Below are 12,230 nucleotides of genomic sequence, written 5' to 3' on the forward strand. Positions count from 1 at the left end.
CTACGCATGGCAAATGGGTATCAACTATCCACTGCGAATTGACCCGATCCCAGCTGGAAATGGAAGCGTGCGAATCCACGGAATGATGATCTTTAGGACTCTTCAGAAGTCCTGTGCCTTTGGGTTGGGTTTCTCCAATCATGGAAATAAGATTGCTATTCGAATTAAACTCAATTACGAACTAACTATTCTCATCAAAGGTGGTAATGCTGCTGGGCAATACAGACGTCAGCAGAATCCGCTAAAGAAATAACAACAGAAATAACAGCAGCAGCAGCGACAGCAACAACGAGCACAGCAGACGTAACAGGAGCAGCAGCAGCGACAACAACGCTAATAACAGCAACAACAGAAGTTGCAGCAACAACACTTATATCAGCATAACAGAAGCAGCAGCAGCAGCAGCAGCAACGAGAACGACGGCAACAGCAACAACATCACTAACAGCAGTCGCTGCGACAACAGCAACAGCAACATCGACGCAGACGGCGACTGCGGCGGAGTAAAGAAAAAGCCGCGGACGAGCGGCCGCATTTTCAGTTCAGTTTCAACGCTCGTCCAACGAGCACGCAGCAACAGCAGAGCAACAAACAGCAGCAACTGGCCACGGCAGCAACAGCGTTTTGAATTTCGATTTCGAAACAGTTCTAGAATTGCCTGCGCTTGCGCTAGAAAACTCGTCGCTTGACGTTTTCAAAAATAATCAACAGCTGTCCTCCCATCCGGCACTGTAGAAACCGTTTTCTTGTTCGGAGTGCGAGTGTGATTCACAACCGATCTTTCAATATCTCAATACTTCAATATCTGAGATATTACACAAAAACGAGAAGAACAGACAAAAATAAACACAAAACACGTGCGGTTTCTTGGCGGTTTTCGTTCGTTCGCTGTGTTTTGTTTTATGCTAATCGGCGTTAAAGTCAATCATACGAATACGGATTGCAAATCGGTTGGTGCCAAACAAATTATATAATTTGCCATAAACAACTAACATTTGTTAGTTGTTGTCGAGTGCAAGGTGGGTTCCAGTTCGAAATGCAAATTAACAATCTGATTCTATTACAATTACTTAAAGTTTAGTTTTAAGATGCATATGTATTAAAGGTGTTATTTCCGTTTTTAGGTCAGTTAAGCAAACTATGAGTTAGTACTAATTAAAATTGATCGTTTACCTGCAAGTGGTGTCATAATTGCTTAGTTTTCTAGAGCTATTAATGTGATTAATTTGTTTTTCAAGGCACAAAACATTTAAACTAACAATTAAACGAGGGCTAACTATAGCCATGTTGACATAAATTAAATAAGCGATTTAATGCTCGATTTGATCGTGCTTTGTTAGTAAAGATAAACGTGATATAAACATTAATGCTGCGACTAAAATAGTAAACTGATAACTGACTAATTACTGTAATTAATAGTTTCATTCATGAGCGGAGCATTTTGAGCATTTTATGTGAAATCAATGCAAACTACTTAAGTATATGTAATTATTTTATGTATTTGGGCTTTTTGATGGCTAATTTCCTAAACATAATAATAAAAGTGACGAATTGAGTTATTTTTCCCGCATATACGGACTTGTAGGGAGATGACGTATGACGACATGTGACCATATAGAAGTCGTATATAGTCAATGCCCACACGACTGGCTGGCAGATGCCTCTTTTTCATGGGGCCTAATAACAAGGCAACATGCCATGCCACACAGGCAAGGACAATCATTTCGGCTATATTTATATCCTTTTCTCGCACATGCGGGCATAGTTTTGTTGCCAATGTTGTTGTTGCCAGGACGCGCCAGCAAATATTTGCAGCCGAAATTGACCAAACGCCAACTAAGCTCGCAGTTAATTGATTGGGCCAAGTTACACATGTTGCCAGGGGCTGATATCAGACTTAAGAACCTGTGTCTGTGCCGCACATGCACGTGTCTAGCGGTAATTAGCATGCAACATATCGCATACAGACGACGAATTTCCACTTGCAGCAGTGTTTCAATAACTTATAGTGGCGCTAGCACCAACTGAACAAAAGAAAGATAATGACAGGCCAGTGCAAAAAGAACGTCTGAAAATGATATATGCATATCGCTTTAACTACATTTTCACTGGTAAACATATATATATAAACATATATCATATCAGATCCATTCGTATCTATTTAGCTAATGAATCACTTGACTTGTGCAAATTTGATTAGCCTACGGTTTTTACTTAATTTCTTTGACGTGAAAGTAGCCAAGTTTGCGGCGCTTTTGGACGCCGCCACTCAAGTGTCTCCGTATCATTATATTTAGAATTTCTGATTTCTGGGCGGCGGCATTTGAAGACGCAGACGACGTTGGCGATAAGGAAACCGGGTGATCGCATTCCGGGGGCAGGGGGGCCACCATGCGGCGTAGTTATGAATGAGCCGCAAGCCGACTGCTGTGTGATATAATTGCCTTGAGTCATGGGACGCACATAAGTATATATAGAATATTCCCGCCTCTGGTGAAAATACCTTTGGTGGGCACGTTAAGGTACGAACACGAGACGCCGGCGATAAGATAAGATAGCAAAAAAAAAAAAATGAAAAGGTAAAACCATGGTTTTGGTTACTTCGTAAAAAGTTTCATTAACTTTGCAGACTATTTATATCGCATTTTCCAGATGTTTATCAAAACGAATGCCATATTTCGTTTCCAATTTATAAAATTCGACTAACCTTTGGTATATTTCCACTTGCAGAGCCGGCACATAGAGAAGCGTCATGTCCAACACGGAGAAAGGAGGTCTGCACAGAGTGCGAAGTAAGTACATAGATTGAGTGATATGATATCATAAGTGATAGTGATAAGTGCCCACCCAATATCCTGGTTATATCACATAGTGGCAACCAGCACACTGATTAACTGCATATTAGTAGTAAATGAATTAAGAACTTTCTGGTTGAAATTAAATATTTATACGAAATAGCTTGAGTTCATCTATGGTTACGGTATTGAGTTTCCAGTTTGCACCTGCTGCTTAGCCAGTCGAAAATGCCAGAACAAATGGCTTTTTTTTAATAGCCGAGCCCCTATTTTTTCAGCGATAAGGCGGCCAGAAACCGCATGACGCCACTGGGAAATGGGGAGCGCGCCAGGGTCAGTGGGCTCGAAAGTCGAGCAGAATGCCCATTTTTGATGGCCAATTGAATTGCAACTCGGTTAACGTAAACAAATCGATTTGACTCCTCCTGCCTCCAATTTGATTGGTGTCAACGAGACAACTTGTATTGAGGTTACAAATCAATTGGCCACTGTGATTCAATTGAATGCTGATTGACTTTCCGGTTCCTCCATCGGTCGATTGCAAATGCTCAACGATTGAATGTCAATTTTCTATAGGATTTTTCGAGATTTTTGTGTGCTGATATATGAAAGAGGCTAGAAAACACTTAAAGTAGGAAGAATAGATCTGCAAGATGATCAAATATGGTTCTAGACATGTTTGAATACTATTACATTCATTTGGGTCGATTTACAGATTATTCTCTATGGCTACATACCAATTTAGTTAGAGAAATCCTAATATGTAGATATTGATAACAGATAACATAATCGATGGGTTTAATTTTTTGCCATGACAACCTGACCCAGTTGTGTCAATGGAAATGTGATAAATATTTAATTGTATCAACCTCGACACCTTGACAACTTGTCGATCATTGACACCTGGTGGAACTCATACTCATACCCGTAAGCCTAGGACAGACAGGCACTCCTCGAATCCTCAGGATGTCATCGATACGGACAAGGACACGCCCACGCCTTGGGACAGCTGGAGTGCGCAGTTGGGCGACCTCATGACGCCATGGTTATGACATTTCCACGGAGTACCACGCATTAGACTATGCAAACAAATTAGCACAGTCACGCTAACTAAGCACGCTAGTTGGTCTAGTCTACCCCCCTCCCCCCCTGAAGTCATTTTGCGTATGGAAAGCTTAGTTCATGGACTAAATTTCGAGTAAATTTCGCAATTAATTGAACCACTTTTTGCCTGTGGTTGTTGCGTCGAATTTTTAATAGCCCACCAACGACGGTCACTCGACTGTTTACTATTTAATTCGTACTTTTGAAGCTGTTTAGCACTTTAGAGCCAGACAATCGGGAAATCAGACAGGTGAGGTGGATGAAGTGGCGGCGGATGGGCGATCGCATGCTTGAGTGCACATTTCGTCGATCCCGTGAGCAATCATGAATGATAGTGAAGCTCCGAGCTCTAATCACAGAGCAAATTGTTAAATTAGCAGGAAAATATTAAAAATTTGTAAGAAATACGTCTCGAGATTCCTAAATGCACTGAATTTTGAATTTTTTTTCAATTAACACTAAAACAAACTGGAATTCATATCGATTAGACAGCTAATAGTATGGTTATTCATTACAAGCTCGTGTAATTCACACCCACTCACTCGCTCGCTCATTCGCAAATAAAACAGGAAGGTGTGATTCATGTCTGGTTTTTAAAGGTTTTTATTGTTTTTTGACATTGTGCTTTGTATAAACAAAATTCAAGGTGCTTAAGCTATTTAAAGGTTTAACAAAAAGTGGAAATTTGCAAATGGATGAACATGTATAGTTGAATATTTTAGGAGCAATTTAAATTGGCTACTAAATGAGTGTTACTTTCAGAGAGAAATTACACTTCAATTGTAATTTGACATAAAACCCATAATTTATTATAAACTAGCAACTAAAAAAGCTATCAATTTAAGTGGTATTTATCACATTTATTTGCGTTTGTGTAAATTCCCCAGAGCAACCGCTTTCGATTCTCATTTGAATCCACATTTGAATCCGGCGGGTATTCACCCTTGGCAACAGACTGTGGGTCGTCGTCGTCTGGAATTAATCAAACAGCCAAGTAATGAATAATGAGCATGTGCTCCGCCCGTTTCGCTTACGATAAATTGTTAATAAACTTTTGTCACTTAAAGTCGATCCTTTAGTTTTATTAATGACTCTCATAATTGGCACTCCATTGTTGGAGCTCCGCAACAGGTTCAATTGTTCTAGCCGTCTGCTTAAAGTGCATTAATTAAGTCAAGTCTAGTTTTTTATGTGTAATAACGAGATTGCTTTCAATTGAGCTGAAACAGTTTCTTGGAATTTTCAAAGTTGTTTACGTCGTGGCTAGCGAATCGAATTTGATTATAATCTCATGTCTTGCGCTGTACTTCCGTTGCACATGGCACACTTTATTATTACGGAATTTAGAACCAGTAATTTCAAGTATTTCGACAATTAAAAGTTCCAACGCTAATCAAATCACAAGTCCAGACAGTACAAAAAAAATGCTGGCTTTGACCCGCAAGACCCTTTAATCATTCAAATGGGCTGAGGAAAACATATTTATAAAACAGCATGTATTTCCATTCCAATCTATATATAAGATTGTTTTAAGCCAAGGCAACGCGTGTGTCTCGCTTTCGAGTGCCAAAGTTCATCCGTAGTTTTGGACTATTTGCAAAATAGTTGCTGATAATCTTGATGGGTCCAGAAAATAATGGACACTTGGCGACGAGCCCCCTTTTAAACATATACATATTTAAAATTTTTTGTGCCAGCTATAAATGTATACATAGCACGGGGTCTGAGACCCCTGACGAGTTGTTTACAACCTGTAGCTCTTCATTAGCCGGCACGTGCATCTGTGAGATACGGCCGTAGGAAATGACAACTTGAAGATACAAGTCATATCTTATGCTGGATTAATGCGATTCGCGAACTGGTAATCATGGGCCACTTTATGGCCAAATGCAGCCAAGTTAATAAAAGTTTTGAGTTTCCGGAGCTTCAGACATCAGACATTCCGTTCCATGAACTTATCAGTCTGTGGTGCTGTAAATCTATACAAGTTGCTGCTCCTTCTTCAAACTGATTGCACTTTGAACGGCAAGCGCCACAAGTGCAGGGTCCCAATTGTAAATTTCCATGGAAGATTTCCCAGCGAATCTAGGACAATGGCGATGGGAGAGTCCCTCGAGGGATGGCCAGTTAATCACAATGCTCGGATTGACCAACAAAAGTATAGTGTATAAGTGAGGCGGCTGTGTGTGCGCTCAACAAACAGCAAATTGGCACAATAATTCACCAATTAATTAGCTTATTGCTTATTGTGTTGAAGTAGAACCAGTTCCACAGAAACGGCAACTCGAAAGCAAACAATGTCGTCGTCGTCGTGGTCGTGGCATTACAATTCACTCGCATTCAACGAGGCCAGTTCCGTAAATCAGTTACAAACGGAAATGCAGTTGGCCAGCACAACAAAGCCAATAATTGCCGCTGGAAGGCGACGCGGCAATGTCATCCATCCGACAGATATAGATACGATATTCGATGTTTTCTGAGCAGATACATTGCGTTTTTGGCGTTTAAAAAGCAATGAAACATATTACACACAGTTATGCAAATGATTTATGAACTTATGAAGTTCTGATTAATAATATCGAGGACATTAGCTCCACTGTACCAATGATCACATGGAAAGGCCCGGACGCAATCGTTTGATCTCGAAAGCAAAACAGTTTTTGCATGGGTAATACCTGTGCACAAATCGATGGGAAATCTAGGCGTGTGTGGGAGTTGTTGTAATCGCTGCAAATCGAATCTGAAAAGTGGGCTCGTGGCTGGCGCGCCTTCGCCATAACTCATACGCCACGTTGCGCCCGCCGCTTCGAACCCGTGACAGGAAAATGACTTGGCACCTTGACGGAAAAGTGCGCATTTGTGTGACGTCGATGAGGGCCTTTATTTTGCACATCGAATGAATGGAAAATTTTCGGACCGACCAAAAGTGCCCACGCAAATGCTGAGGACATTCCACCAGAAAATCCGAAAGCCGATCACATGCGTTCCAACCATTCGAGGAGAAAATATATGCCAGTCGATCGAAGCTGATGACGATATCGGTGGCTAACTTTCACCAACACAATGTATATAGACTGTAGACTATGGCCCATCCGATTTTGAAGGTCAGGAATGGCCAGAGAGCATCGAGAGTGTGGGCATAAAAGATAATCATCGGTGGGTGTGTACCCAGTGCCCGCATTCGAACGATAGAGATTCATTATAAATAGAACCGAAAGTGTAAAGGAAAACAGAATCTATACCAGTGGAATAGATTAAACGGAATAACAGACGGAAGGTACTTAGAAACGTAGAAAGACATTTTCGAAAATGCTTTTGCGTCAACCCCAAAAAGTGCCGGATATGCGTCTTTTCGAAAATATTGAAAAAATGATTACTTGAAGGCAAGGCAAATATTCGATCTCGAGCGGATCGAGAAATCAATGAACCCCGTAACCGAACTCAGATTCACTTGTTGCTCGATCGTAAAAAGCAGTAATTTAAGTATCACGTTTTGCCCGTATTCATTTCGTTTTATTTACTTGCCGGCTATTTTTAAGTTTAAGCTTTTCTTTGATGGGATTTTTATGTTGGCGCAGACTGTCGAACTTGTTTAAACTCAAGTAGAGCATCAACGAAAGCCAATAAAGGCAAAAGATCGCTGCGAAAATGAAATAAAATTAAATAAAATAAGGAAACGCGATGAAACGGAGCCAAATCAAATAAGTTTATGCACGAGACAGGGCGAAATTCTGAGAATTCTGAGAAAAGTTTGTCCAAATCCATTTAATACAAATAATTTCGAGCGTTTTTAGCCGGTTTTTTCTGCCTCTCGGGGTTGTAAACATCAAGTCTGGCCTTCACTTAATTTATTGGCAAAAAGATAACAACAAAAGAAAACGCGAAGCAATAGTTTGTCCGTAAACAAAGCTTTAAACAAATGACAATTAATTAAGAAGTCTTCTGCTCGCAGGCAAACGAGTTTCAATCTTCAAGATTCTCGGAAGGAGTCACAGACTTCAGAATTCGGATGATGAGTAAGATCGCTTGGAGAACCATTGATGAGTTCATTCCGACAAATTAGAGCTCTGTCTCAAATTCTATTCACTTTAATTATCATGCGAAATATGTGCCCAATGGAAATAGAATTTTACAAGTTGAATAACTGGATTGATTCATTAGTTATAATACAAATAATAGAGGCCCTTAAAACTTGTTTGCCCATCTAAGTGCAAGTTTTCGAACCTAATTTATAGTTAGGAATTCCCACGCACATTGTAAATTATTTTTAGCTACTATTTGAGATAAGTAAATTTAACACTTTAAGTTCATAGTCCTTGACGGTTTATGACATTGGTTTATTATTATAATTTATTTTCCCCGTGGAAGTGGAAGTCGCATAAATATCCAATCCTTATCGATATAAAAGTGGCGGTAATTAATATTTAGCATTGGTTTGAGCTAACTTGTTGATGATCCAAAACTTTCCCATTGACGTAACCCACACACCTCCTGAGTTCAGAAAATATCCCAAAACTTTGGCTATAGCTCTGCTTCGATCCGATCCTATGCGATTTGAGCGGAGAAACTGGTCTAAGTAGAAACCTTGCCGATATTTTGTGGAATTACTTATATCTTCTGTGTATTTTGGGCACGTTTTTCTGGTTATCTGGTTTTATATGGAATCGAGAATTTATAGCAAACATGACTAGAGATTTATATTTTTTTTAAACGCTCTTTTGATGGTTCGAATTTCGGTTATTTTCGTGTGCTAATTTGAGTTGAACTAAGTTTGAGTGTCTCGCTTTATTGTTGCCCCGCTCGTTTGATGATGCTCACCGATGTCTAGACAAGCCGCCGAGTGGCGTTATTTTCGTATTTTTTTGCATGACATTAACATGATATTGGGGCAATAATCAGCGGAGTGGGCGTGTCCCGGCCAGACAGGCGATAGACTGGCCCCGATAGTCGCTTCGCCCAGCTGATAGCGATTTTTTCGCCTTATTTTTGTATAGGAGGAAAGTCGTTTGGAGCCAGTTTATTATTTATTATAAGCGGGTTGGTGGCTTATAAATTTGCACCGACACTTGTGAGCATTTCCCTGAAATTGAAGAGCGGGTTATGACTGCGGTTCAATGCCACCTTAAATTTATGAATGTGATTTGCGAGAAATGCAACCCGGCCCGAACAATGCACTTTGCCACTTAATAAGCGCCCAAAAAACTGACAGTCTGAGTTCGAGTTGATTGTGGACACCACTTAATGATCTTCGCATTCATGTCTTTGGCTTCGCAAGAAGCTGATTCAGTTTCATTCGGGTCTCTGCTCCTCGAAATCCAGCTGCAACCACAAGCCGGCGATCCTCAAATCAAATTCATGGCCCATTCGATATGCTATTGAGGTCAACTGACAACGACTGTTAAGTTTTTATTGGCTCATTAATATGGGTAATTATTAATTAATGCTTTTATCTGGGCTGCATCGTGTAATGAAAACAACAGATTACATCAGATAGTACGTGTTGTGGGCGGGATGTAGTGAGTTGATAACAAATCAGTTAAAATGGATGTAAACAAAACGTGTGTATTAGCTTTGAGTGCAATTACCAGACGCTCATAGTCCAGGTAGATCATTTTTATTTTCGATTAATAAGTTATACTTCTCAATTAAAATGTAGTAAAGTTTTGTTATCACAAATTGGGGCGTTTCTTGTGTGGGTTTTTGCTTGGCCGCTGGTCGCCTGATTTTCGGCAGCTTGGGAATATTCCAGAGCTGAATTTTAAGTGCCTAACCTTTCGACGACCCAGACGACGAAGCACCGACTTATTCGTATCAATGATCGGCCTTGCTTTGGGTTCTATTATTAATTGGACACCGCTCTTCCCTTCCAGACTTCCTGTCATGCCGCCAAGTTCTGAACCTGCTGACCATGCTCGGCTTCATGCTGAACTACGCCCTGCGAGTGAACCTCACCATTGCCATCGTGGACATGGTCCGACCCAATGTCACATCACCGGAGAACGCCACTCTAACGGGGAACAGCACGGCGGCCAATAGCACCGCATCGCCGGACGGAGTGGATGTGTACGAGGAGCGCTTCCCCTGGGACAGCTACCAGACCAACTTCGTGCTGGGCTGCTTCTTCTGGGGCTACATCCTCACCGAACTGCCGGGCGGTCGTCTTGCCGAGCTGATCGGTGGACGCCGCGTCTTCGGACATTCCATGTTGTGGGCCAGTCTGCTCACCCTGATCACACCGCTGGCGGCGCACATCAACTACGTGGTGCTCATCGTGGTGCGAGTGGTTCTGGGCTTCATGCTGGGCGCATCCTGGCCAGCCATTCACCCGGTGGCCGCTGTCTGGATTCCGCCCATGGAGCGCTCCAAGTTTATGTCCAACATGATGGGTAAGTCAAGGAGTTCTTTGTCCGTGGAAACTCTGTTATAATATATTTTTTCTTAATCCGATAGCTTCTTCGCTTGGTGCTGCAATCACCATGCCCATCTGCGGCTACCTGATCTCCGTCGCTGGCTGGGCCAGTGTTTTCTATCTGACGGGAGCCGTGGGTCTGCTGTGGTCCTTGGCCTGGTTCACCTTTGTCTATGAGACACCTGCCACTCATCCCAGGATTTCAGCGGAGGAGCGGCGGGAGATTGAGGAGGCCATTGGCACAACTACCTCCAAGAAGCGTCCGAGCCATGTGCCCTGGGGTCAGCTTCTCTGCTCTCCAGCTGTGTGGGCAATCATCATCTGTCACGGACTGGCCGTCTTTGGATTCTTCACCGTGGTCAATCAGTTGCCCACTTTCATGTCCAAGATTCTGCACTTCGATATCAAAAAGGTGGGTTTGTTGGACGCGGCTTATCTGGGATCTTATCTTTACTAATAGATTTGTTCTCTTGCAGAATGGTTTGTTCTCGTCGCTGCCTTATCTGGGTAAATACGTTATGGCTGTGGCTTCATCCTACCTGGCTGATTACCTGCGCAAGAAGGGTACTTTGAGCACGACGGCCACCAGGAAACTATTCACTACTTTCGGTAAGTAAATTCAAAAAAATTATTTACATTTAACATGTAACTTATAAACAATCATCTCTTATTTATAGCTCTTGTGATTCCGGGTCTTTTGATGATTGTGCAAGTGTTCCTAGGCTACGATGCCACCTGGTCTGTCACGATCTTCTCGCTGGCGATGTTTGCTCATGGTGCAGTCACCGCTGGTTACCTGGGCAATGGTTTGGATATTGCACCGAACTTTGGAGGAACCATTTTCGGATTGGCCAACACGCTGTCTTCATTTGGTGGCTTCCTTTCCACGTGGATGGTGGGAGCCCTCACCTACAAGGATGTGAGTATAACTAGCAAATTATCTTATATCAGAGAGACTATATTATTTATATTTTATTAAACCAACAGGAATCCTTCCATTCGTGGCAAATTGTGTTCTGGATCCTGGCCGCCACCTATATCTCGGGAGCTGTGGTGTTCGCCATCCTTGGCAGCGGTGAACTGCAGCCGTGGAACAACCCTCCAGAGCGTGTTAGGATCAGCGACGTCACCCAGGAGGAGGGTGTGCCCCTCAAGAACGAGAAGTGATTTCACATCGCCAGTGAGACTCATTCGGTGCCACTGCTGTTCGTGATGAGCGGAAGGGAATGAGAGCCAAGAGGAAGATATCAACCCACCGGGAATCATCATCCGCACAAGTTATAGTAGTTGTTACTCCACCATTGAGATTACGGGGCTTTCATTTGGCAATCGCTTAATCAGAGAACTGCAGACCGAAAGGCACCGGACACTCAGTACACAGAGAAAAACATGATATGAAAGACATTATTTTTATAGACACTGCATGGTTTTTTCGCACAAACACAACACACACAAACATCTCATACCCATACAAAACCCCAAAAACCACTGTACACCGATGCACTCGTCTGCTAAATGGAAATAGACTATATTTATAAGTAATATTTACTTTAGTACGCCTACACATGTAACTGTAGGCGATATGTATGTAGCCTAAATGATTTATAGTATTCTGTATGTCCACAGAGCGCACAGTTGGCTGGTGGAAGGACCTCATCCTATTTTCGATCCACGATCAGCTGCTGTGCACCATATGTTTCGTTTAATTTATAATGTAGCCCATAACTACTGTCTAGCTTAGATGAACAAAATACTTATGCAAGTAGGGAAATACATAAAGATATGCCGATAGTGTAGCTAAGTTGATACAGCATGTAACTTTGTACTATACTTGACTATTTATGTAATTAATTTAAACATTTCTAAGTTCATAATAAAGCGTAACTCATAAAGAAAGAATGAAGTTGGTGTTTTAATCGACAA

At 41.8% G+C, this 12,230-nt stretch overlaps 1 protein-coding gene across 1 annotated transcript; it reads left to right on the forward strand.

The window, feature by feature from the left end:
- The first annotated feature begins 538 nt into the window (after nucleotides 1–538).
- Nucleotides 539–12,206, forward strand: LOC6613395 (sialin). The gene is made up of 7 exons (XM_002037833.2): nucleotides 539–1,018; nucleotides 2,730–2,791; nucleotides 9,769–10,284; nucleotides 10,349–10,719; nucleotides 10,784–10,916; nucleotides 10,985–11,226; nucleotides 11,295–12,206. Exons 2-7 carry the CDS (start codon nucleotides 2,752–2,754, stop codon nucleotides 11,472–11,474), a joined length of 1,482 nt encoding a protein of 493 aa, XP_002037869.1. The 5' UTR covers nucleotides 539–1,018; nucleotides 2,730–2,751; the 3' UTR covers nucleotides 11,475–12,206.
- The last annotated feature ends 24 nt before the right edge of the window (nucleotides 12,207–12,230 follow it).

Source organism: Drosophila sechellia, chromosome 2L, assembly GCF_004382195.2.
Source record: "Drosophila sechellia strain sech25 chromosome 2L, ASM438219v1, whole genome shotgun sequence".
In the NCBI taxonomy this organism is placed as follows: Eukaryota; Metazoa; Arthropoda; class Insecta; order Diptera; family Drosophilidae; genus Drosophila; species Drosophila sechellia.

What these genes read in the sequence shown, in the direction of transcription:
- LOC6613395 (XM_002037833.2), top strand. Translation starts at nt 2,752, where the DNA reads ATGTCCAACACGGAGAAAGGAGGTCTGCACAGAGTGCGAA. An exon ending in TGCACTTCGATATCAAAAAG is followed by an intron (nt 10,720 to 10,783) that starts GTGGGTTTGTTG and finishes GTTCTCTTGCAG; the next exon opens with AATGGTTTGTTCTCGTCGCT. An exon ending in GAAACTATTCACTACTTTCG is followed by an intron (nt 10,917 to 10,984) that starts GTAAGTAAATTC and finishes TCTTATTTATAG; the next exon opens with CTCTTGTGATTCCGGGTCTT.